The sequence below is a fragment of the Cicer arietinum genome, chromosome 2 (genome assembly GCF_000331145.2).
Source record: "Cicer arietinum cultivar CDC Frontier isolate Library 1 chromosome 2, Cicar.CDCFrontier_v2.0, whole genome shotgun sequence".
In the NCBI taxonomy this organism is placed as follows: Eukaryota; Viridiplantae; Streptophyta; class Magnoliopsida; order Fabales; family Fabaceae; genus Cicer; species Cicer arietinum.
Window position 1 is genome coordinate 16,259,954 of NC_021161.2, and position 25,412 is coordinate 16,285,365.

Here is a 25,412-nt window from a genome sequence, read left to right on the forward strand (position 1 = left end):
ACTCAAGCCGTATTATTAAATGTATACATTAATTAATAGCGAACCAGAGATTCAATAGCGTGTCAAATATCTTACTTATGTTAATTAATTAAAATTAAAATGTGGGCCACATAATTATATGGCTTCTAATTTACGCACATTTTTAATTTGGACTTGCAATTCTTTTTCTATCTTTTTGTTTTTTAATATCTTCCCTCTATTTAAGTAATTTTATTCTGAGATCTATATTAAATTTAATTATTCAATGACAGAACATTTTGGAGACATAGGATGACTCTAATTATAATTTAATTAATAAAAATTGATCTGTTTGATTCATATATAATATGAATCAAATATAATAATTTTTATTAATCAAATTATAATTTAAATTTCTCTTATTAAGAGAAAAAAATTATAAAAACAACTCTACTATAATTATAAAATTAATTAATTTTTAAAATTTAAATTTCAACTGTGTTTTGAATTTTATGTAGAGATATAAAAATCAAACTAAATAAACTTATGATTTCAAAACTTTAATCAAAACTAATTAAATTAATTTGATATTTTTTTATGGATTTGAGTCCAAATTGAATGAAACCAATAAATCTGACTTTTATTGATTTTGGTATAGTTTCATATAATTTAATATAGATCATTAAATACTCAAATCAACCCATTATCTTTTATAAACACCGTTAATATTGGTATCCTAAAAAATATTTTGTGTTTAAATGTATTTTAATAATTATATATTTTATTTTTGTCCTAGTTAATAAACTTATTTTAATAATATAAAAGGATTTAATGAGTATGCTCCGACGCTGTAAAGATACAATTAATTATAATTGTTAGATTATTAAAATTATTTGACGTTTATCATAATTACTTAAAGTTACATTTATGGATGGATATGTAGAGACGTCTTAAACAATTTAGAGATCATGTTCTAATTTTAAAAATTGGACCTTAAATAAAGAAAAGGTGGACTTTTGATAATAAAAAATATTTCAAAATATTATATTTTACAATGAAGCACAAAAAACTCAAATTAATTTATTAAATCATTAATAACATCTCAATAAAACTTGAATCTAATATGAGTATTTAGTTACTTAAAAAGAGTAGTCCTTTTGGTATAAATAAAATGCATAATCTACCAATTAGTATAACATCTAACAACATTGGATTCAACAATTACAAGTAGATTCAAAATCACATGCTCTCAAAAAACTCAACAGCTTTCTCACTGTTGCATATGTTTCCATTCTCAGATATCGTTATATTCCAAGAAACAACATTATGTTGAACAAAACTAACAAAAGCTTTTTCAGCACTATCCATGTCCCCATTTTTAGCATATATATCAAGCAAAGACCAACTTTGAGTCTAAACAATTTCAAAGCTTATTTGACTTGATTTGTGTGTGATAAACCACCCATCATTGTAGTAAAAGTAACCTCGTTAGGTTCATGAATGTCCTCAAATACAAAAATTGCATCAGCGTTTATGCCACAATTAGTATACATACACAAAAGAGCTTTAACAACATAAGTATTACCATCAAGACCAACTTTGAGCACAAACCCATGATTTATCCTATCACAATGTGAATCTTGAAGGTATACAAACACGAGAAGGGTGGTTGAACTGTGTTTGTCAAATTTTAAAATTCTTTTCTTAATTTTAATTCTGATTTTAGTTTAGTGACTTAGCTGTTTAGACTAATCAGAGGTTGCAGTAAACAGACATGGAGAAGGTAAAAATAACACTAGATTTTATCTTGGTTCACCATCAACTTGGTAGCTACATCTAGTCCCCTTAAACAGAAAGATTTAAACACTAATACAAAACTTGAATTACAACAACATATGACCCTACAAATCAACATTTGAAACTTGCAGATTGTTAGAGACAAACTAAAGCACTATTGGATTGGGTTACAAGAGATTGGAACGGGTTTGGTTTTTCTTCTAATAAGTAGATTTGATACAATGATTTTTCACATTTACAATGAAGCACTAAGCACTACTAATATAAAGTTGAACGAGTGCTTTGCTAGAACTTAAAACCTTTAAACTCTGAATACTTAGAAAATTGATCTATTGAGGTTTTTCTTTGGTTTTTAGGATTTATGAGTTTTTGTGTACGTGTTGTGTCTATCTTCTTCAGTCTTGATCCATTATTTAAAAAGATAAAATTAGATTTCGTGAATTTATTGTTGAATTTTTTGAATCATATCCCAAATTCATCTTGGTAAATAGACATTTCTTCCAAATATAATTCTAATTGATATGATCTTGATAATATGACCGTTAGGAAATCTTTTGTTTTCAAATTGGATCTTTTCGAACGTTGTTGTCGTATCAATTATGGATTTTGTTCTAAAACTCTTCATGTGAATCTTCCTTCATACGCTTGATTGATTTGAGCTGGAATGAATCTGGGCTTGTTCTTGGACCTTTAAAAGTAAGAATACGGCTAAATCCAATTCAATATTTTTCTCAATCTATTAGGGCTTTTGACTTTCCATCAGAGTCATTGATTTTCTCCATCAGAATCATTGACTTTTACTCTTCATAGTTATTGACTTGATTTGGAATAAAATGTTGTGATGTTTGAACAATTAGAGTCAGAGGTAGATGCAAAGCTATGTGACTTAGAATTAGTGGCATGGGCAACTTCACTTTTGTTACATTATCAGAGTCAGTGCAACTTTAGAGTGTGCTACGTATCAATGGCAGCACTCTAGAACGAGTTGTAGTTTTCAAAGTAAACAACATATATGTTTCAGATGCAGACTTGAACATTGTGTTTCAGACTTCAGATGCATGCTAAAGTAATTGGTCTTTAGAGGCATGCTAAAGTTACTATTCATCAGAGGCATCATACATTTACTGTTCATTAGAGGCATCCAACAGTTATTATTCATAAGAAGCATTCTACAATTACTATCCATCAGAGACATGCTACAGTTACTGTTCATCAAATGCACAGAAACTCCAAAAACATAATTATTTTGGACGCGTTGAATCTTCATAGGCACATTATTCTTTCAGAGGCACACTGAATCTTCATAGGCACGCAGAGTCTTCAGAGACAGACGTAGAAACACGTTGAACTAACAGAAGCACGCTACTAGAGGCAGTTGCGCAAACTTTTCCAGCACATGAATTTGACTGATTTGATTGTATTTCCTCTTACCTTTTTATTTCCTCTGGTGATATCCTCTAGTGGTATTCTTTGGTGATATCCTTTGGTGGTAACCTTTGGTGGTATCCTCTAGTTGTATCCTTTGGTCATACCATTTGGTGGTTTCCTTTGGTCGTATCCTCTGGTGGTTTTCTTCGATTTTCCCTCTCTAGATTCTACACACATAATGAAGCCATTAATGCAATAAATTGTTCACACAAAAACCTTTGTTAACATCAAAACACACATAATGGTTCAAGGTACCAACTTGGTTCCAACAATCTCCCCCTTTTTTGATGATGACAAAATAATATTTTTTATAACAATTTAATTTTTAAAAAATAAAGTAAAATAGAAAACAAAACAAACATGTAAACAAAGGAACAAGCAACTACACCAGCATGCAAAAAGTCAAACATACATGGCTCCCTCTAACTCATAGCTCACCCTAACTCTGAGCAGTTATACTAAAGCTCTTTCTCCCCACCTACATAATTTTTCTCCCACAAACATTCAATCAACAAAAAATTTAAATTTTTCTCTCTCCCTGTTTTGTCATCAGACAAAAATAATAGAAACTCGAGTGGCAATTGAATAATGAGTTAACACCATTCAATAGAGTGAAGCTTGAAAACACACATCTATATAAGTTTAAACTTCTGTGAGCATATAACAACCAGAGCATCAAATGTTTATAGATCAAAATATTAATCATATATAAATACTAGGTTTAGATTCTTCTTAATAAATTCAAATCTTTCTTCAGCTAGTGATTTAGTGAATATGTCAATCCATTAATTTCCAGTGTCTACAGACTGGATATTTAACACACCTTTTTGAACATAGTTCCTAATAAAGTTATATTTTATTTCTATGTGTTTAACCCTACAATGTAAAATTAGATTTTTAGTTAGACAAATAGTATATGAATTTTCAAATAATATGGGAATGTTACTCTCGATTATTTTATAGTCCTCAAATTGATGTTTGATCCATAATAGTTGAGATCTGCATCCTGTTGTTGAAATGTATTCAACTTTCTGTTGTTGACATTGCAATTGTGCTTTGTCTTTTGCTTGATCAGGAGATCAAATTTTCACCTAGGAATGTGCACCTTCCACTAAGTCCCAAAATTTATGATCGAGTGAAATAAAGAAACTCCTCAATATGTCCTTCCAGTACTCAAAACATTCACCATCAAATAGAGGTGGCCTATTGATATTTCCTCCAATAGCTTCTTCATTGAATCCAGACATGTCAAATCCTTGAATCTTGCCTTAAACACTTTAAAGTACTCAACCTTAAGACCAAGCTCTGATGCCAATTGAAGGTGCGCAAATAGTTTTATAATTCTTTTGTTAACTTTAATTTTGATTCTGGTTTGGTGAGTTAGTTGTATGGACTAATCAGAGGTTGTAGTAAACAGACAGAGCGAAGGTAAAAATGACATACCAGATATTATTCTAGTTCACCACCAACTTGGTAGCTACGTTCAGTCCCCCACACAAAAGGATTTACCCACTAATTCAAAACTTGAATTACAACAACACTTGACCCTACAAGTTAGTCTTCTCAAATCAATTTGAACCTACAAACGTTTTGAGGCAAACCATACCTTAGCCCTATAAGTCAAGTCTTCTCTATACTTGAGTCTTCAGAGTCAGATGTAGAAACATGTTGAACTACCAAAAACACGCTATTAGAGGCAATTGCACGAACTTTTTACTTCCTTTGGTGACCTCCTATGGTGGTATCCTCTGGTGATATCCTTTCGGTGTATCCTCTAGTGATTTCCTCAGGTCGTACACTCTGGTGGTTTCCTCAAACTTTCCTACTTTAATTTCTGCACACTTAATAAAACAATTAGTGCAATAAATTATTCTCACAAAATAAATTTATTAACATCAAAACACACAAGGAATTGTTCAAAGGACCAACTTGGTTCCAACAAATCTAACAAAGCACCACATGCACTAAAAACAACAACAAATCAAAATGCAAAACGGAAAATCTACCAATTATTATAACAAGTAACAATATTGGATTCAACAACTAGCATCAAATATAATTAGATTCAAAATCAATCCAATAAGTATAACATCTCAATGGACAAATATGTTTCAACAACTAACAACCATAACTAAATTGGATTCAAAATATACTAATCTATAAAAAATATCACAAAATCCTAAAATTCCAATTTAGAGAACCCTAAATCATTAAACCCAACATCAAGTGTCAATATCCTAATCTTTGTTGAACTAGCAATCTTCTCTATTGGATTGAGGATGGAAACACGATTTGGAGGAAAAGCTTGCAGAAAATGCAATGAAGAAAAGAAAAATGCGACTTTCTGCTTCTCTAGGGTCGTGCGATTCAGAGAATGTGTGGACACGCGATTCACAGAGGCATCGAGAGGAGAGAGAGGAGATCTTATACTCAGCGTAGGTGGTTGGTGGAGGTATTTGGTAGGTTGCCGTTGTCACCCAGTGATGGTGTAGTGTGACTAGGAGTTGAGAGAAATTGGATTTAAAGAGAATGCAGAGAGAAGTATGTATTGGATTTATGAGATTAATTTTATACTTTAGGTGTTCTTGACATAAGGTGCAAATATAAAATTTTAGTGTTTAGAAAAAAAAAAGATATAATGCAATTTTTAAAGTTTAGGGTATATTATAAAAAAAAAAAGTTGGGGTCCTCACTAATTGGGATCATGTGCTCGGTATGAATTATTAAAAATGTCAACTAATTGGGATCATGTGCTCGTTTTGAATTATTAAAAATGTCAACTTAATTTAATTTTGCTCTATTATCTCTATAATAATTTTTAAAGGTTTGACTGTTGATATATTTTTATAATTTTAAAACTTCAAAATTCTTATAGACCAAAAAAATTGATTTATTAGTATAATGATTTTTGTATTTTTATTGCCAACTCAAATTAACATTTTCTAATATTTTTCTTTTTTTCTTAAGCCTGTTATTCATGAGGAAAAGATGCATTCATAATTCGAAGTTCAACTCAGAGAGATAATTAGAGTTTCACTAAAAATTGCTCTAGCAAAATGAATTTTTTTTTTCTCGAGCAATTCGTGCTTAATCAAAACTTATTAACATTTGGAGTTTAATCATTTGGTTTTCTTTTTAGAGTTTCATTTGTATGAACTGAAAATATGAAAATATTTTAACACAGACGATGAATCATAATCAATTATATAGATGAATTTAAAAGTAATTATGGCAAAAGTTAAATATTACTAATAATGTAATCGTTGTGGTTAATTTATAGTATACAAACTCTTTACATTTACGGTATATATAAGTTAAAAAAAAATTATTACGTTTCTTCAAACATTTTTTAAACTTTTGGTATCATTCTTCTATTTTCTTTTTTAGTTTATTGTTTTCGTTTTCATTACAGTCCTTTTTAATTTGATAAAATAATTAAAGCTTTTTTAATTTTTTAACATCAACGTTTAACTTGTAACAAGTAAAAATCAATTTTATTTAAATTTTTCTTACAAAAAATAGTAATATATTTTGATTTTTTTCAACATATTTTAATTATTTTATAAATTTTATGAAAATAATTAATAAACAAATGTTCATAAAATGAAAAACATTAACTGTAAAGAAAGAAAGAAACATTAACCGTAATGAGAGAAAAATAAATTATTAAATTTTAAATAAAAAAATATGAATTTTATTGATACTCGTTTAATAAAATTATTTTTTAAGAGGAAAGATTGAAATTTTAATCTAAATAAAAAATGTGTATGTCCTACTATACAGTTTCTAAAAATAGGTATGCAAATTAACAAAATTATTTATATATATATATAGAGGTGTGCAAATTAAAAAAATAAATTATATATATATATATATATATATATATATATATATATATATTGTCATCAAAATTGACCTTGAGAAAGTTTATGCGGATGAATTGAGCGAGTTTTGTCAAAAATATTGTGGAGGATATTGGATTCTCGGCTATTTTTTGTATGGCATTGTATCTCGTCTCTCAAAGACAAGTGTTGTGGAATGGTGCGGTGCTTAATGAGATCATTCCTTCTCATAAAATTCCACATGAAGACTTAGATGTTGATGAGGAGCTTTGGGGCCCTATCTAATTGAGTAGGGGAGGATCAAAGATTTCTCATTTATTAATTTACTCTTTCTGCCAAAGCCTAGAATGACCAGATTAATATAACTTCTTGGTCATTTGGACAAAGGGTGAGTAAGAAGAAAACCATTATTATTCTCTCATAATGTTCCTTGGCAAACTAAACAACATGTTTGCGGTTTCTAGATGAGAGATAATCAAGACGAGTATCATAGTGTGCCTTTACTTCATAATATATAGAGTCACAAAAGGTTCTTTCCGATATATTATTGATAAGATGGATATACGCATAGAAAGCAAAAAGTTTTTTTTTTTTTGGGATTATAGTTATAATATTCTGATTGATGTTTTAATGATAATAAAAATAAATAAAGAATAATTATCTTTTAATTGTATTTGTTAAGTGTGTAGATTAAATTAAAAGATAAATATTTATATTAATGACTATCTATTTTAAGATAGTATAAATTACAAGTGAATTAGCGATAATAATATAAGTGTGTCTAAATACAGAATATTATCACATAATATACAAGTAATTATGTTTACTAATAGAGCTAATCAATATAGCAATAAGAAGAATTGTGATGTAATGTTCGAGTCAAAACATTAAAGGGAAAAGGAATACTAAGTCATTGTTCTAGTATAAGCTAGATCCTCTAATGAACAAATAAAATAGAATCTTCTAAACAAATATCATAGTGACTTTGAAGAAACCACTACAACTCTGTTTGAATCTGATGAACGCGCTTTCAAACGCGCCTCCAGTTAATTCGTTATACAAGCAGCAATCTGCATGTTCTTCCTCTGAAAAGTATGTCAAGCAAAATGATCGTTTGCCTCTAATAAGTATGTTAAACAAAATGGTCGTCTACATCTGATAATTGTGACAAGCATTATATCATATGACCTTGATAATGTCAACACTTTAAAAAATATCACCATTATGATAAAAAGACAACACTCAAGATAGCCAGTGCTCTGATTGAAGTAATATACTTATAGCCCATCTAATCTAATTATTTACATTCTAATATAATATTTAACACTCCCCCTCAAGCTGGAGCATATAAATCAAATGCACCTCGCTTATTACATATATAACTAATTCTAGGACCTCGCAATGACTTTGTAAACACATCTGCTATCTGATCATTGGAATTAACAAAGCTAGTGATGATGTCACCAAATTCGATCTTTTCTCTAACAAAATGGCAGTCAATCTCAATATGCTTGGTCCTCTCATGGAAAACAGGATTTGAGGCAATGTGCAATGCATCTTGATTATCACATATTAGTGTCATTGTGTTGGCCTCTTCAAATTGAAGTTCTTTCAGTAACTGTTTCAACCAGATGAGTTCACATGTTACTAGTGTCATGACCTTGTATTCTGCCTCAGCGCTGGATCCTACAACAACATTTTGTTTCTTACTCTTCCAAGATATTAAATTTCCTCTGACAAGTACACAATACTCGAAAATTAATCGTCTATCTATGGGTGAGTCTGCCCAATCAGCATCTGAGTAACCAATTATCTAAGTATGTCCTCTATCTTCATAAATGAGACCTTTTCCAGGTGCACTTTTGATGTATTTAAGAATCCAGATTACAACATCCATATGTTCTTGGCAAGGAGAATTTAAGAACTGACTTACCACACTGACATCAAAGGAAATGTCAGGACGAGTGACTGTGAGATAGTTTAATTTTTCAACCAATCTTCTATATCTTCTTAAATCTGATAGAGGCTTCCCCTAATTGGGTAGGAGTTTGACATTTGGATCCATAGGAGTATCAACTGACATGGCATTTAATATGCATGTTTCTTCAAGAATATCCATAACATATTTTCTTTGTGAAATTACAAGGCCATCCTTGAATTGGGATACTTCAATACCAAAAAAATAACAGAGTTTACCAAGGTCTTTAGTCTGAAATTTATTTGAGAGATGTTGTGTTAACTAGAGCATTCCTTGTTGATCACTACCAGTTATAACAATGTCATCCACGTAAATAATAAGATAGATGCACCCTTGGGCTGAGTGATGATAAAATACAGAGTGATCAGCTTCACTACGGATCATACCGAACTCTTGTACTACCGAGCTGAATCTGTCAAACCAAGCTCTATGAGACTGTTTAAGACCATAAAGGGACCTGTGTAGTCGACAAACTATGTTAGAAGACTCCCCCTGAGTAACAAACCTTGGTGGTTGCTCCATATAAACTTCCTCTTTTAGATCACCGTGCAAAAAGGCATTTTTTATGTCAAGCTGAGGGAGAGGCCAATGTTGAATTGCTGCAATGGAGAAAAACAGTCTGACATATGCCATTTTGGGAACAGGTGAGAATGTGTCATTGTAATCCAACCCAAAAATCTGAGTATATCCCTTGGCTACCAAACGAGCCTTAAATCGATCAATCTTACCATCAGGACCAACCTTCACTGTATAAAGCCAACGACACCTGACTAACGACTTCCCATGAGATAAATGAACCAATTCCCAAGTACCACTGCTTTGTAGAGCACACATCTCATCAAGCATTGCTTGCTTCCACTTAGGGTGGGGTAATGCTTCACCTGTAGTTTTAGGAATAAAAACAGAAGACAAGGAGGACAAGCAAGTGTAATGTAAAGGAGAAAGATGATGATAACACAAATCAATATAATGAGGAGATGGATTACGGGTGGTGCGAATATCCTTATGAAGAGCAATGGGAAAGTCAGGCCCAGGTGGCAGGGCCGGATCCAGAGGTGGCATCGGAGGAGAGTCTGTAATGGGAACAAGAACAGGCACAACATAGGATAAGCAACAACGCTGATATGTTTGTAGTGTTCGTGGAGGTTGGGGGCAGACTCGACAAGTTCAATAGGAATATGAGTGGGTGGGAGAGGGATAACTACTTGAGGAGGTTCAGGATTAATGTCCTGATAGGGCTCAGTAGCGATATGGGTAGGTTTAAAATATTGTACAGACTCGAAAAATGTAACATCGGTTGATGTAACGGAGTGGTGTAGTGTGGGAGAATAACAAAGATAACCCTTTTGGGATCGATGATAACCGAGAAAGACACACTTGAGTGACCAAGCTGACAATTTGTCCAAACCAGGAGATAAATTATGGACAAAACACGTGGACCCAAAGACACGAGGTGGTAGTGGGTGAAGAGGGGTATGGGGAAAGAGGATCGAATGGGGGATATTGTCATCAAGGACAAAAAATGGCATACAATTGATAAGGTAGCACGTCGTTTATACTGCATCCCCCCAAAAATGGAATGGAACATTGCCATGGAGAAGTAAGGTTCGTGTGGTTTCAATGAGATGCCGATTTTTGCGTTCGGCTACCCCATTTTGCTGAGGTGTATGAGGACATGATGTTTGGTGTAGAATACCGTTGGAAGCCATAAAAGTTTGAAATTTATGGGACAAATATTCCCGAGCATCATCACTTCTTAAGGTACGAATGGAAACTCCAAATTGAGTTTTAATTTCTTGATAAAATTGCTCAAAGATGGCAAACAATTCAGTTCTATTTTTCATTAAAAATAACCAAGTACAACGAGAATAATCATCAATAAAAGTAACAAAATACTTAGACTCTAAAGTAGACACAGTACGAGAAGGACCCCAAACATCAAAGTAAACTAAAGCAAAGGGAGAGGATATTCTTTTATTGACTCGATCAGGAAAATTACTACGGGTGTGTTTCCCTAACTGACACGACTCACAATGTAAAGTAGACAACTTAGACAAAATAGGCGCCAATTTTTGTAGTTTGGTAAGACTTAGGTGTCCTAGCTGAGCTTGGATAGTATTAGGGGACTTTGTGGCAGAGCATGTCTTGGAAGATGTAGAAAGGTGATAGAGGTCTTGTGACTCACATCTGACGCCAATCGTCCGCCCCGAATTCCGGTCCTACAAGGTAACATTATCATTAGTGAAAGTAATAATACAATTATGAGACTGAGTCAATCGACTAACTGAAAGTAAATTAAAGGGGCATCCACGTACATAGAGAACAGATGCAACTGAGATGGAAGAGAAAATGTGGACAGTGCCAACTCCTTGAGACCAGGTTTGAGTACCATTGGCAGAAGTTATAGTAGGTAAAAAACTAGATGTAGAGAGTGAAGAAAAGAGACATTTATTACCAGTAACATGATCAGACGCACCAGAATCAAGAACCCAAGGGCCGAGAGAAGATGAGTGAGAGAGGTAAACAGATGAGTTACCAGTGTGTGCAACCGAAGTAGGAGAACTAGAGTTCGGATGACTCTGAACCCATCGGAGAAAATCTTCATAATTTGTCGAGGAGCCTTGTGGAGATGGTGTAGTTTGAATAGTGGCAGAAGGATCAAGTTGAGTTGCATTTATCGAAGGCGAAGGCTTACCATGCAACTTCCAACAACGATCAATAGTGTGTCCAAGCTGATGACAATCCTCGCATTTGGGATGAGGGTTAGAGTTGGATGGTCCTCCACGAGAACGATGTTGATTATGTCCCTGAGATACAAGGGGAGCAGTGTCACCCGAAACTGGAGTAATAGAGTGCTCAACTGGATGTTTTGTTGGTACTCGAAAGAGGATCATTGAGGTAGTAGACATATCCGAAATAATAACAGACCCCAAAGTTTGATCACGAGTTGTAGAGTACTCCAGAAGTAGGCCATAGAGTGCAAGAAGCATGAAGAAGGTGTTGCATTGATCCAACTCCTTCTTTTGTTCAACTGGATTATTTGCAGCAAGAGGGAGAAGCTCATTAAAGTCATGAAGTGCACTATCAACGGTGCCAAGATATGCAGTAATAGAGCCATCGAGTTACTTCGGAGTAATTATATTCAACAAGCGGTGACAAACTCCATAGAGACGTTGTGTGTCGTTAGTATAGAGTGCATTTGCTTGACTCCAAACCGATTCACACGTGAGATGCGGATGGAAAATCAGTTTAACATCTGGATGAAGTGTAGACTTAATGACAATACATAGTTGAGCATCAATCTGACTCCATTTCGATGTTTCAGTCACACTCACCTTTTTAGGGTTTTGGGCGATATGGTCCTCGTAACCTTGACCACGTAGCCATAGTTTGATATCGGCAGCCCAACTATCATAATTTGATTCATTCAATTTTTCAACAGAGAGAGGATAAGTGATGTAGTTGGTGAAAATGCTCTTTGTTTCAGACTGAGACGCCATGGTCAGCAAAAAGTGTTAGAAAACGCGTCGGAACCGAGAAAACATGGGCTGTTCGAACTGGAACTCGTATATCCGTAACTCGAAAGTGAAAACTAAGGGCAGATATAGAAGCAGGAGGCCGAGGCGAGTGCGGTGGAAGAAGCGGCACTATGAACGGTTGTCGAACGCGTCGTCGCGCGCGGTGGCAGTAGGCAGCGCGTGGATCTCACGCGCGTGAGGGCAGGCAGTGCGTGATGGCGTTTGAGGGCACGTGAGGGGGTTGCTGATGATGTGGTTGAAGGGTTTGGCCGATCTGGGGTGTATGACGCTGCTGGAGTGGCCGTTCGTCGAAAAAAATCATCAAAAACAATGACGGTAGTGAAGACAGCGGCGGTAAAGCCTGAACAGCTCGACACAAGATTGAGGAATCAGCATATCAAAGGCAGAGAGGGAGAAATCAGAGCTGAGAACACGGTTTGTCGAAAAAAAATATTCAACGGAGATAGTGGGTCCACCGGGTAGTTGACGATTAGGATTGTCTCTCAGTTGGCTCTATATACCATGTTGAATATAAAAAGTATTGAGAGACATATTGAATAACTCGTGTGTTTCAACTACACAACAAAATTTCTTTATATAGACAAAGAGTATTAAATAACCCTAATTTACAGTAATAATAACGGAGTTAAACACTTATAGCCCATCTAATCTAATTATTTACATTCTAATATAATATTTAACAACTTTGAAATGACAAACTTTGAAAAAGTCCACACTCTGAATAGTCAACACTCTAAAAAAGACAAATATGTTAATCCTCTATTCAACATCTTGAATATGTTAATTGTTTGGAAGTCTTTGTGATATCCTTTGATAGTAACATCTTCTAAGATCTTTCTTCTTAAATTGAAGATGCTTATAATCAATCATGAAGATATATATAGATACATCATAAAAACTGATCTATCTTAAGTGGTGATTAAAGATCTCCAACGGTAACATTCTCAACATACACTTCTTCTTTCTATTTAAGAAGAAATGGTTCAGTAAATCGAGTGTGTGAGAGATTATAAACAAAAAAGGCAATGTATTAAAGAAAGAATTCTGAAAAAGCCAAGCACATATCAAAAGAAAAGTATGAATGAAAGATCATTTCCGTAGAGAGTTATTTAGAATTGATGTAAATCATTCAAAGTGTTTTCATACACTTGGACTAACATAAGATTTGATATCTAACATCATTTCAATGAGACTTAGAATATCATAAATAGACTTTGTGTCAATTTAGACACAAACTAGAACTGATGTAAATCAACTCGATAGTGACAATAATTCTCTCACCCTTAAGAGGTATCTGAAGAGGTACAACAACACTTATGAACCTCAACGATAGGCTACCATAATGTTGAAGAAGGGTTCTAACGGTGGTAGTATGGAGAGGCTAGAGAAGAACACTCAAAGCTTGAAGAAATAGAGTAAACAATATTTGTATACTATTATTGAAATTGTAGATCAAGTCATCAACTGTATTGAAGCAAAATCTCTCTGTAAAGGGAATATTAGATGCAGCAACCCTCTATTGTGAACTAGAAAAAAATAATTGTGTTCCCTTTATCTCTCTATTTCTCTTATCTATGTTCTCTATGAGCATAGTTGGTAGTACCTAGTACTGACATGTACGACTATTACTAAATTCAAATTTTATCTGTTGTTGTTGTTGTTGTTGCCACTTTCGAAAGATGCTAACTTTCTTGGTCACGGCGAATGCTTGGTTCCACATGATTACTTTGACTTGATACTTCTTCTAGTACCTAGTATTTATATAAAGACTTTAACTAGAGTATGGGTTCCTTAGATTAAGTATTTTTATTAGAGAAATGATGCTCATCTCAAACTTTTTACAAAAGGCATATGAACAACAATTGTGCTTCTTCGGAGTCGGAGTATTGTTTTGAACATTATCTTTAACATCAAACATACTCATTACTCGTGACATGATAATGCTTTAAGAGGGTCACAACAAGATTTGCACATTTGAAGCACACATTAAATAACAAATTGTTCATTTTGTAATCACTAAAATTAAGAGTCATTATGTTTTAAACCAACATGATTTTAATATCATTCACATAAATTCTAAAACAATTAAATGTCAATTTAATGATTAAAAAGTAATTTTTTTTAATAAAATAAACAGTGTAATATAAAATTTAAGATGTTACAACATTTCTAATATATCTTTTGTGAAATGAATCGTTGTAATCCCTTTATTTAAATTTAGGTTGCATATTTTCTAGTGCCGACGTAACATTTGAATTTTGTTCCCAATTTTTGCATCATTTGCTTTATAGGTTGATAGAATGTTGTTGTCTATCCTAAAAGTTTTTAATTTCTTTCCTACTGTTGTTGGGGGAATAGCCCTGTTTTTATATCATTATTAATTCATGTGTTACTTGCCACATCAACATTTTATTACATATCAATATCTTTTTAAATGAAGGTAAATAAGAAAACAGGATATAAAATACTTTTAAACGATTCTTTATTTATTTAAAAATCTAAATAAAAAAAGACAAATAATTAATTTATTACAACTATATAAAATAAAATACAACGGATATATTTGATATAAACATTAATATACTTCTTCTTTCATTTTTATATAAGTATTATTCTTTATCCCTTCTCTCATGTGTAAACCATTTCTACGGATTATAAAAATAATACTGTAAATTTAATCTCTATTAATATCATTAAACAAATAAATATAAATCTCTTTAATAATGTTTTGTAAATTATGACGTCTTTTTTTTAAAATTAAAATATCATTTTTTATTTTAAATTTTCAATAACAAATAATTAAAAATAATTTGGACTTCTTAAGCGACACTCGATAGCATATATTTCATAATAATTATTATCTACATATTAAATACAAAAAGTTCCAAATATAAATAAATTTATTTTAATCTTAGATAAAATATTTACACACAAATATAATATTCTAAATTCAAGCTCGAAATATTATATTTAATCTAATAATTTGAACATTTTATTAATTAAATAAATTCTACATATAAATAAATTTCATTGACCTGCAGTAAAATAAATTAAAGACAGTCAAAGTAACATGAAAAATAGATGGAAAATATTGTTTAAATTTAAAAGAAAAATAAGAAAAGAAAACATGGATAATTTTCATCGTCAGAAAGTTCTTTTTTTACAAATAAGTACTTTTTCATATCATTTTAACTAAAATAATATCTTAAAATAATATTTATAATTTTCAAAATAATTTTAACTCTTGTTTTTATATAATCTTAAAATAGTTATTGTATATATGACTTTTAAAATGTTAATATATTTTATATTAATAATAATAAAAAATCTATTAATAATTAAAATAGATAATTTAATAAAATATATTATTTTTTCTTCTAATTACTATATTACTTAATATATGTACACAATTTTTGTAGGACGGTGCAACACCGAGGGAGTAGTATCTAATAATTTATAATTTGGTTGTATGTCAGATTCAATAAGATTTTTTCACCAATTCGTAAACTACGCGTCGTCGTCTTTTTTGACAGAACTACGTGTCGTCGTCTTTTTCTTTGACAGAACTACGTGTCGTCGTCGTATTCAAGTTGTAAGGCTTTTAGTTATCATCAAATTTCAGTCACGCGGAGCCACATTATTATTAGATTAGAAAAAGCCATCTCAATAATTTATTCATAGTAACTCCGGTCAATATGAAGAAAAAAAAATTCATTTTTCTTGAAAAATACATATAATTTGGATATTTTTATTTTATTACAAAAATTTAGATAAATTAAATTAAAGAGCCCTTTAAGATTATTGATTATTCATTGAAGAGATTTTACATTGGAGTTAATCAAAATTCCAAATCACTCACTAAAAATTACTTTACATGACAGTAAAGGTAAAACTCACAATCTTATATGTAAATCAATTTATTAGTAACGAAAACTAACCTTCATTGATTATAGTATGTATATTCTACTCTAATATAAATATATAAAATAGAAGTTAACCATCACATCAAGAAAAAAACAAAATTCAACAAAATGAAATTAATCTTAAAGTGGTGTTATTCAAACATCAATTTTAACATAAATACAATTATACAAGAGAGACTGATATTCTGTAGACGATACACTATTTGTATTTGAAACACGTATGTAGCAACGTGGTGACTTCACATCTCAAATTTATTCCTCTCTTCAAGACGCCAAGTCTAAGGGGCTAAGATGAGGTACATCTTGAAAATAAAGTCACTTTGAATTTTTTTTTAAAAATTAGACCATTACCTACACAATAGTTAAAAATTTAGGTAGAATTAGTAAAATGGACTATCTGACCGACATCGGAATAGCCTATAGTAGACTTCAGTCTTTTTCGATTGGGCCAAGAAAGTCTCAATTGGGCCAAAAAAAGTCTCACGTGAAAACATACTCAAAAAAGTTGTCTTTTGTACTTCCCAATTAATCATATATCTCTCATTTAAATTTTTTTGGTTGAAATACCCAAAATACTCTTAATAAAACAGTAAAAATCAAAAAATTCACTCATACCTCCAGAATTGAAATTTCCAAAAAAGTGAGTACTGATAAAAAAAAAAATTTATTGGAAATTTCATATTTGAAATTTCCAGTATTCTTCACTATGACCAAGTAAAGCAGCAATAACACGATATCCACAGTTTTCATCTGCTTTAACATTAACTATGTCTTTAATATATGGATGAATTAAATGAGGAAATTCATCGAAATATTTTCTAACTTGACTCGTCATAGGTGCTTGCTGATAGAGTTGTTCGGATGCTTGCTGGGAGACTTGAGTATCAACATGCTCAAAGTTTGAAGGGTTGTGATATACGTCAAATCCCTTCTGCTTATTGCCTTTTTTCCTCTTAGCACCACTTTTTGTTTTGATCTTATCCAGTGGTGCACACATTGATGTTGTCTTTTGATATGTTATTTCACGTAACTTGCTCTTTAATTCCCTCCTTCCAACAACATTAAGTGTTTTCTGTGTTTTCTAAATTATATTCATCTCCAATGTAATGTCTGTAAGACCCGTAATTTTAAAGTACCCTTTTATGTATTTTTGGTATATTTTGGATTTTGGCTCGGAGGCTTTTAAGCCAAAGTTAATAATATTTTGGAGTTTTCTAATCAAAAAGATATTTCGATGCCAATTAGAATTTCTCGTCGATAAATAAATTGAATTTAACTGCGGAAAATACTTTACGGTTAATTTAAGGCGGTTCGGGTGAAACGGTAATTTAATAAATATCTAGATTTTGAGATATTTGTTAAGTTATATTTATTATATTTATATATGTTTGTTTGGAGGGAAAAAGAAAGGAAAACTAGAAGGAAGGAAAAGGAAAAGAAAATAGTATATAAAGGAAGGAAGGAAAAAGGAAGAAAGGAAAAAGAAAGGAAAGAAAAAGAAAGGAAGGAAAATTAGAATTTTCCATCTCCTTCCTCTGTTCGACCGCGAAGCTTTTCCCTCCTTTCTCCCATTTTCAGTTTCGTCGCTTTCTTTTCTTCAAAACTAGTAACCCAAGGTTGGGGGAGAGTTAGATCAAGGTTTTTGCAACTCCATTCTTCCCCTTTGTTTCGAAAACGAAGAAAAACGGTTTTTGAGATCCAAACACAAACCTCTCCGTTTCTTCAAGATCCAAGCTTCGTTTCGCGAAGAGTCAGAAGGGAAGGTTGCTCACTACCACGCTACGGTGCTAGGGGACCTATTTGGAGGCGAAGTTGCGAGCGGAGATTTTACCGGAATTACTCACGGTACCGGAAACGTCCGTTAAAGCTAACGTTGAGGTAAGGGCTCCTTCCAAACTTCTAGCTTGCATTAGGGACTTACCTGTAGTTGTGTGGGAAGGAATTTGTTAGGGTTAAATGTATCGATTTGGGGAAAAACGAAACTAGGGCGTTATGGGTAAAACCTTAGAGTTAGGTTTTGTTTATAGTGATGAATGTTTCGTGGTAAATGAATTTGAATGTCATTGTGTGTGATTATGAGTAAATGAAATTTGATATGTGTATGGTTGGATTTGTGAATAAATGAATTGATATGTTTTGATGTGAGAATTTGTTTGAGTTTGTTTTGTGTGGAATTTGAAAACCATTAAGTTAAATGAGTATTAAGAATGGGGAATCTCTTAATGTCTCGTTTACTTAATGTGCGTTTGTTCGTGAAAAATCGTTTAAGTTAACTGGGCGTTAAGAATGGGGAATCTCTTAATGTCTCGGTTACTTAATATTTTGTTTTAAAGAAAAATCGTTTAAGTTAACTGGGCGTTAAGAATGGGGAATCTCTTAATGTCTCGGTTACTTAATATTTTGTTTTGAAAACCGTTTAAGTTAACTGGACGTTAAGGAGGGGGAATCTCTTAATGTCTCGGTTACTTAATATTTTGTTTTAAAGAAAAATCGTTTAAGTTAACTGGGCGTTAAGAATGGGGAATCTCTTAATGTCTCGGTTACTTAATATTTTGTTTTGAAAACCGTTTAAGTTAACTGGACGTTAAGGAGGGGGAACCTCTTAATGCCTCGGTTACTTAATATTTTGTTTTAAAAACCGTTTAAGTAAACTGGGCGTTAAGAATGGGGAATCTCTTAATGTCTCGGTTACTTAATATTTTGTTTTAAAGAAAAATCGTTTAAGTTAACTGGGCGTTAAGAATGGGGAATCTCTTAATGTCTCGGTTACTTAACATTTTGTTTTGAAAACCGTTTAAGTAAACTGGGCGTTAAGAATGGGGAATCTCTTAATGTCTCGGTTACTTAATATTTTGTTTTGAAAACCGTTTAAGTAAACTGGGCGTTAAGAATGGGGAATCTCTTAATGTCTCGGTTACTTAATATTTTGTTTTGAAAACCGTTTAAGTTAACTGGACGTTAAGGAGGGGGAATCTCTTAATGTCTCGGTTACTTAATATTTTGTTTTGAAAACCGTTTAAGTTAACTGGACGTTAAGGAGGGGGAATCTCTTAATGTCTCGGTTACTTAACATTTTGTTTTGAAAACCGTTTAAGTTAACTGGACGTTAAGGAGGGGGAATCTCTTAATGTCTCGGTTACTTAATATTTTGTTTTGAAAACCGTTTAAGTAAACTGGGCGTTAAGAATGGGGAATCTCTTAATGTCTCGGTTACTTAATATTTTGTTTTGAAAACCGTTTAAGTAAACTGGGCGTTAAGAATGGGGAATCTCTTAATGTCTCGGTTACTTAATATTTTGTTTTGAAAACCGTTTAAGTAAACTGGGCGTTAAGAATGGGGAATCTCTTAATGTCTCGGTTACTTAATATTTTGTTTTGAAAACCGTTTAAGTAAACTGGGCGTTAAGAATGGGGAATCTCTTAATGTCTCGGTTACTTAACATTTTGTTTTGAAAACCGTTTAAGTTAACTGGACGTTAAGGAGGGGGAATCTCTTAATGTCTCGGTTACTTAACATTTTGTTTTGAAAACCGTTTAAGTTAACTGGACGTTAAGGAGGGGGAACCTCTTAATGTCTCGGTTACTTAATATTTTGTTTTGAAAACCGTTTAAGTTAACTGGACGTTAAGGAGGGGGAATCTCTTAATGTCTCGGTTACTTAATATTTTGTTTTGAAAACCGTTTAAGTTAACTGGACGTTAAGGAGGGGGAATCTCTTAATGTCTCGGTTACTTAATATTTTGTTTTGAAAACCGTTTAAGTAAACTGGGCGTTAAGAATGGGGAATCTCTTAATGTCTCGGTTACTTAATATTTTGTTTTGAAAACCGTTTAAGTAAACTGGGCGTTAAGAATGGGGAATCTCTTAATGTCTCGGTTACTTAATATTTTGTTTTGAAAACCGTTTAAGTTAACTGGACGTTAAGGAGGGGGAATCTCTTAATGTCTCGGTTACTTAATATTTTGTTTTGAAAACCGTTTAAGTTAACTGGACGTTAAGGAGGGGGAATCTCTTAATGTCTCGGTTACTTAATATTTTGTTTTGAAAACCGTTTAAGTTAACTGGACGTTAAGGAGGGGGAACCTCTTAATGTCTCGGTTACTTAATATTTTGTTTTGAAAACCGTTTAAGTTAACTGGACGTTAAGGAGGGGGAATCTCTTAATGTCTCGGTTACTTAATATTTTGTTTTGAAAACCGTTTAAGTTAACTTCCTCAGCAAAAGTACTTATTTTGAGTTAGATAATCGATTTCTCAATTGATTTATCAATGCTTTGGTCAGTTATGTATTACTTAATGGTTTGAGAACTTCATTTTGAGTTCATTGTTAATTGACAAGCATTATATGAACTTTTAGCATATGGAAAATCCTTTTAAGGTGCATGCTTAGTTGAAAGGTTATTTTGTGCATTTAAAACTTAAATGTTATGTGTTATCTGTTATTTTCGGTTGGTGACCTTTACAAATTATTGTGGAAATCTGGGCTTTGCCCTCAGATGAGAGTCAGGACGATCCTACCGGTTCGTACCCTACGGACGGGAATGGAGATGGGAACGCGTGATTGCAGTTACATTAGGAGGATCTCACGGGGCGCGTGGAGATACTCAGGGTGTATAGCTTTTTGGTAGGATGATCAGATTAGGATGATGTATAGGAACTAGGTGTCCTTCTTTTTGGATTGGAGTATTTTTAGTTTGGAAAACTGTACTTATACTAATATCTTGACATGTTATTTTCAATGGGTTACATTTACCTTTTGTTGGTGTTTTAATGGGTTTGAATTTTAAATTGAGTGAATTTTCCGCTGCTTGTAAATCATAATGACTCAATTATTTATCCAAAGACATTTTCCTGATTTATTTTCTTAGTTCGTTTTTAATTACTTTTGAGAAAAAAAATATACCCTCGCTTTGAAAAACGGGGTGTTACAATGTCCAACTTTGAATCATTTGCCAACTTTTCTTCCTCTTGATCACTATTCATGGTTAATTTCCTTCAATGTATATGAACAACATCTAATGGGATTAGAACACCTTCCAGCTTGTATCGTGCCAACTCACATGCACAAGATAATCCACGAGTGTTTCTAAGTATACAACAACACGCACCTTTGTCGTTACCGACATAGCTGACTCTCTTGTATTCATGAACAATATCAGCTAAGGCTTTCTTGGATACAACTCAAGTCAATTTCTCATAGAATGGATTGTTGTGTATATGCTTTTTGTGGCCCTTACTTATCTCAAATGAACCTTTTATCTTAATAATTTGGAACTTCAACATGTCATTCATACCATTCCATGCCTTACAGAAATCTCATTTACTGTGTTCCAAAAATTTCTTCAATGACCAATGAGCAGACTCAACCCTAATATTCAAACAAAAAAAATATTTTATATTATTTCAATAAAAATTATATCATGCATGTTTAATCCTATATAAGCATAAATATAATACAAAATGCAAGGTTTTAATGATGTACCTATTAGTCGTAGTATTTCCTAGATGCAATACTCGATTGGTCCATACTTCAACAAATCTTTCCTTATGAGGATTCAACCATGTGTCTCAGACATAGTCAAAGAAAATAATATTATCAACACATGTTTGCTTAAACATTTGCAAAAGCTCTTCATACTCCTTCTCTTCAGAACAATAAACAATTTTCCTCCACAACTCAAGAATGGGTTCCTGCATATCTTTCTTTAATATATATTGTTTGTATTTGGCTCCAACATTTTTGTTAATATGAAGTTGAGAAAGTAAATTTGTTGAAGATGGAAATACAACTCCAATTGCATTCATTAAAGCAAGTTCTTTGTCAGTCACAATCACTTGAGAAAATAAGGTGTTTGAAACAAACAACTCTTTTAACTTCTCCAATGCCCAACAAAAGTTGTCTTGACATTCAGAATCCATATAAGCAAATGCAACATGAAATGTCAACCCAGTTGAAGTTACACCAACAATTTCAAACAATTGTAACCTATACTTATTAGTTTTGTAGGTCTTATCCATGATCAATATAAGAGGGAACATGTTCAACAAAGTTACGGAATCTGGGTGCGTCCAAAAGCTAACTTTCCATACTCAAATCTTGTTTCTCAAACTTGTCCTTTGGTAGGTAACGGATTTTTCTAACCAATTCGGATTACACAAATTTATTTTTTTACTTAAAAGTTAAAAAAAAAAAATTTAAATATGTTAAAGAAATCATAGTTCACCACTAATCCTTAAACTATTTACACTTAAATTATGAAAGAATTTGATATAACCACTATGCATTGTCATCTTGAATTTTAAGGGGCGGATAATTTTTATATACAGATGACAAATGAGTCAAATCCGTTGAAAAGTCTCTTTTGCCAATCATTTTAGGTAGGCCGGGTTGAAGACTTGTATCCACCTATCTAAGTTAGTTCGCCCTATGTAATCTACTGAAAAATTTGACGAAAATGGGGAGAAGCAGATTGAACTGTCGGACCAAGATAATTTTTTTAAAATTTTTTATTTTTACTAACTCAACGAAACTCAAAGTGGCCCATTGATTTACCAAATCCAATTAAAAATTTCAACTCAAATTAAAAAAGTATATGAGTTTTATGTGCAAGGATAAAATATTGAACTATATAACTTTAATGAGTGTATTCATACATTATCAAGGTGAGAACATATAATATCATGTTCCGAATACAGAGTTAAACTCTATATTAAATTTTATAATTTTTTATTTATTAGTATACATAGTAAGTAAATTGTAATATATTTTTTGGAATTGTTTAATATTGATGAATTTATTGAAAAATTTTTATACTAGTAATGACTTTATTTTTGTATTTAGCTTTGTTGATTTATTATGGTTGCATTTATTATGTTAATAAAATATTAAAATAAAATAAAAAGTATTTTTGACTGACAAGCCCACAATCACTCCAACCAATCAAATGGCGAGGCGGTGTTACTTTCGACTTGGCCACCTAAGTTGGCCCGTCCCGATATACTAGTAGTGCTCCATATTTTTTTTATTGGCAAATATTAGTAACTAGTTAAGTTAACATTTTTACACTTCCTTAGGGTTTGAATTTTGGTCTTTTGACTTTTTTCTCTCATTCAACTCTTTTTTTTTTTTTTTCTTTTTGTATTGCAACGTCCAATATTAGTAATTATTATTGTCTTTATTTTGTTAGGTGAAGATCGAACCTGCAACCTCCTTATCACTCCAACCATAACTCCCCACTCACCCCAACCACCAAATTAGCATTCAACTCTTAACTCAAATCACTTGAACAACCCAACCCCGAATGCTCCATATTGTTGCTAATTGTTATCACTTATGTAGCTTCATCCTATTTGTTCTTTATTTTATACACGTAATCAACTTTTCTTCATCGATGTTCTTACTCCAAGTCACTACACTTGCCAATTTTCGTTTTGCAAAATTATGATAATATTCTTTACCATTCTTAAATATTATTCTCACCGTCTCATAATAACCGAGTCATTTGGTCATTTAACACGCATTAAAAAAAGTGAAGATAATACTACTTATACTACATTATTTTTGTTAAGTATTGATTCATTATCAATATTATAAATGCATAGTGAAAGATTTTGCGTTGAAAATGATACAAGTAATATTAAGGGTTAAATAAGATTTTGATCGCTATAAATATGCCATATTTTATTTTTAGTTCCTCTAAAATTTTTCTTCAAACAAAATAGTCCCTCAAATATTTTTAACTAACAATTTTAGTCCCTACTATTTAGACAGCTCATGTGTACCATTCAAAATTTTTAATGGATTTTTACAGGCATGTTTATAACATTATAATAATCTCTCCTTAAAATATTTAGAATTTCTTAACAAAAGATTAATTAAATATGAATTTTAAAGCACTAAAAACTTAAAATATCATATTTAATTCATCCACCGTTAAAAAATTCTAAATTTTTGTGGAAGATATTCTTATAATGTTTTAAACATGCATACAAAAAATTATTAAAAAATTTAGACGATACACAAGAATTGGTTTCGGTGACCAAAATTGTTAATTGAAAATATTTGAGGAACTATTATTTGAAGAAATTTTTTAGATGAACTACAAATGAAATATGGTATATTTATAGGGATCAAAAAATTATTTAACCCTAATATTAATTAAAGGGTATCATGAAAAAAAAGTGCATTGAAAATTAAAATGATAATTTATTTTAGGATAATTTTTTTTATAAATAGGTCAATTATAATGAGATGGAAATAGTATATTTTAAAAATAGAGTAAAGACCCATTTTGGTCCTTGAGAATTTTTGAGAGACCCAATTTAGTTCTTGAGAAAAATAAAAACACTTTTTAGTTCCTAAGAAAAATAAACCAGACCAAATTAGTCCCTAGGAAATTTTGGAAGATCTAATTAAGTCCCTTAAAAAATTACAAACCCATTTCAGTCCTTAAGGAAAATAATTTGGGACAATTTAGTTCTTAGTTCATCTAGAGAAACCACGAGTTTAAGATAGAAACCTTTTGATTCCATAGTGGTATGCGATTCTGAAGGTGTGACTTATGTCATTTATGTCGTTTATTTTAGAAACTACATTTTCTTCTACTTTCTTACGTTTTTCTTCTTCGCCCTCGTATTTCTGAAGGTGCGTTATTATTCTTCTTGCTCGCGTTTTTGAAGGTGCAATTTCATGTACTATTCATGCGATTTTTGCATTGTTGTTGCTATTTTATGTGAATTTTTTATTTGGCCTTTGCAATTTGTAGATATTTTTTTTTATCGTTGATGGGATTCTCGGTTCTTAATTTTTCATGTTGTCGTTTTTTTTTTGTTCTTTGTTATTTTATGTGAATTTCTTATTCAAATTTAAGTGACAAACACAAATTAGGTCAACAAATTAGAAGAAATTAGTTGGATAAGAATATGATCACAATGTTCTAATGCACAAA

The 25,412-nt window shown here is 31.9% G+C and overlaps 1 protein-coding gene across 1 annotated transcript; it reads right to left on the minus strand.

Annotated features, from left to right (window-relative positions):
• Nucleotides 1-1,197: 1,197 nt before the first annotated feature.
• On the minus strand, nucleotides 1,198-12,503 carry LOC140919367 (uncharacterized). The gene is made up of 7 exons (XM_073365376.1): nucleotides 12,130-12,503; nucleotides 11,319-12,084; nucleotides 11,036-11,222; nucleotides 9,816-10,076; nucleotides 9,361-9,602; nucleotides 3,288-3,350; nucleotides 1,198-1,371 (listed from the first exon to the last, which is right to left on the minus strand). Exons 1-7 carry the CDS (start codon nucleotides 12,501-12,503, stop codon nucleotides 1,198-1,200), a joined length of 2,067 nt encoding a protein of 688 aa, XP_073221477.1.
• Nucleotides 12,504-25,412: the final 12,909 nt, after the last annotated feature.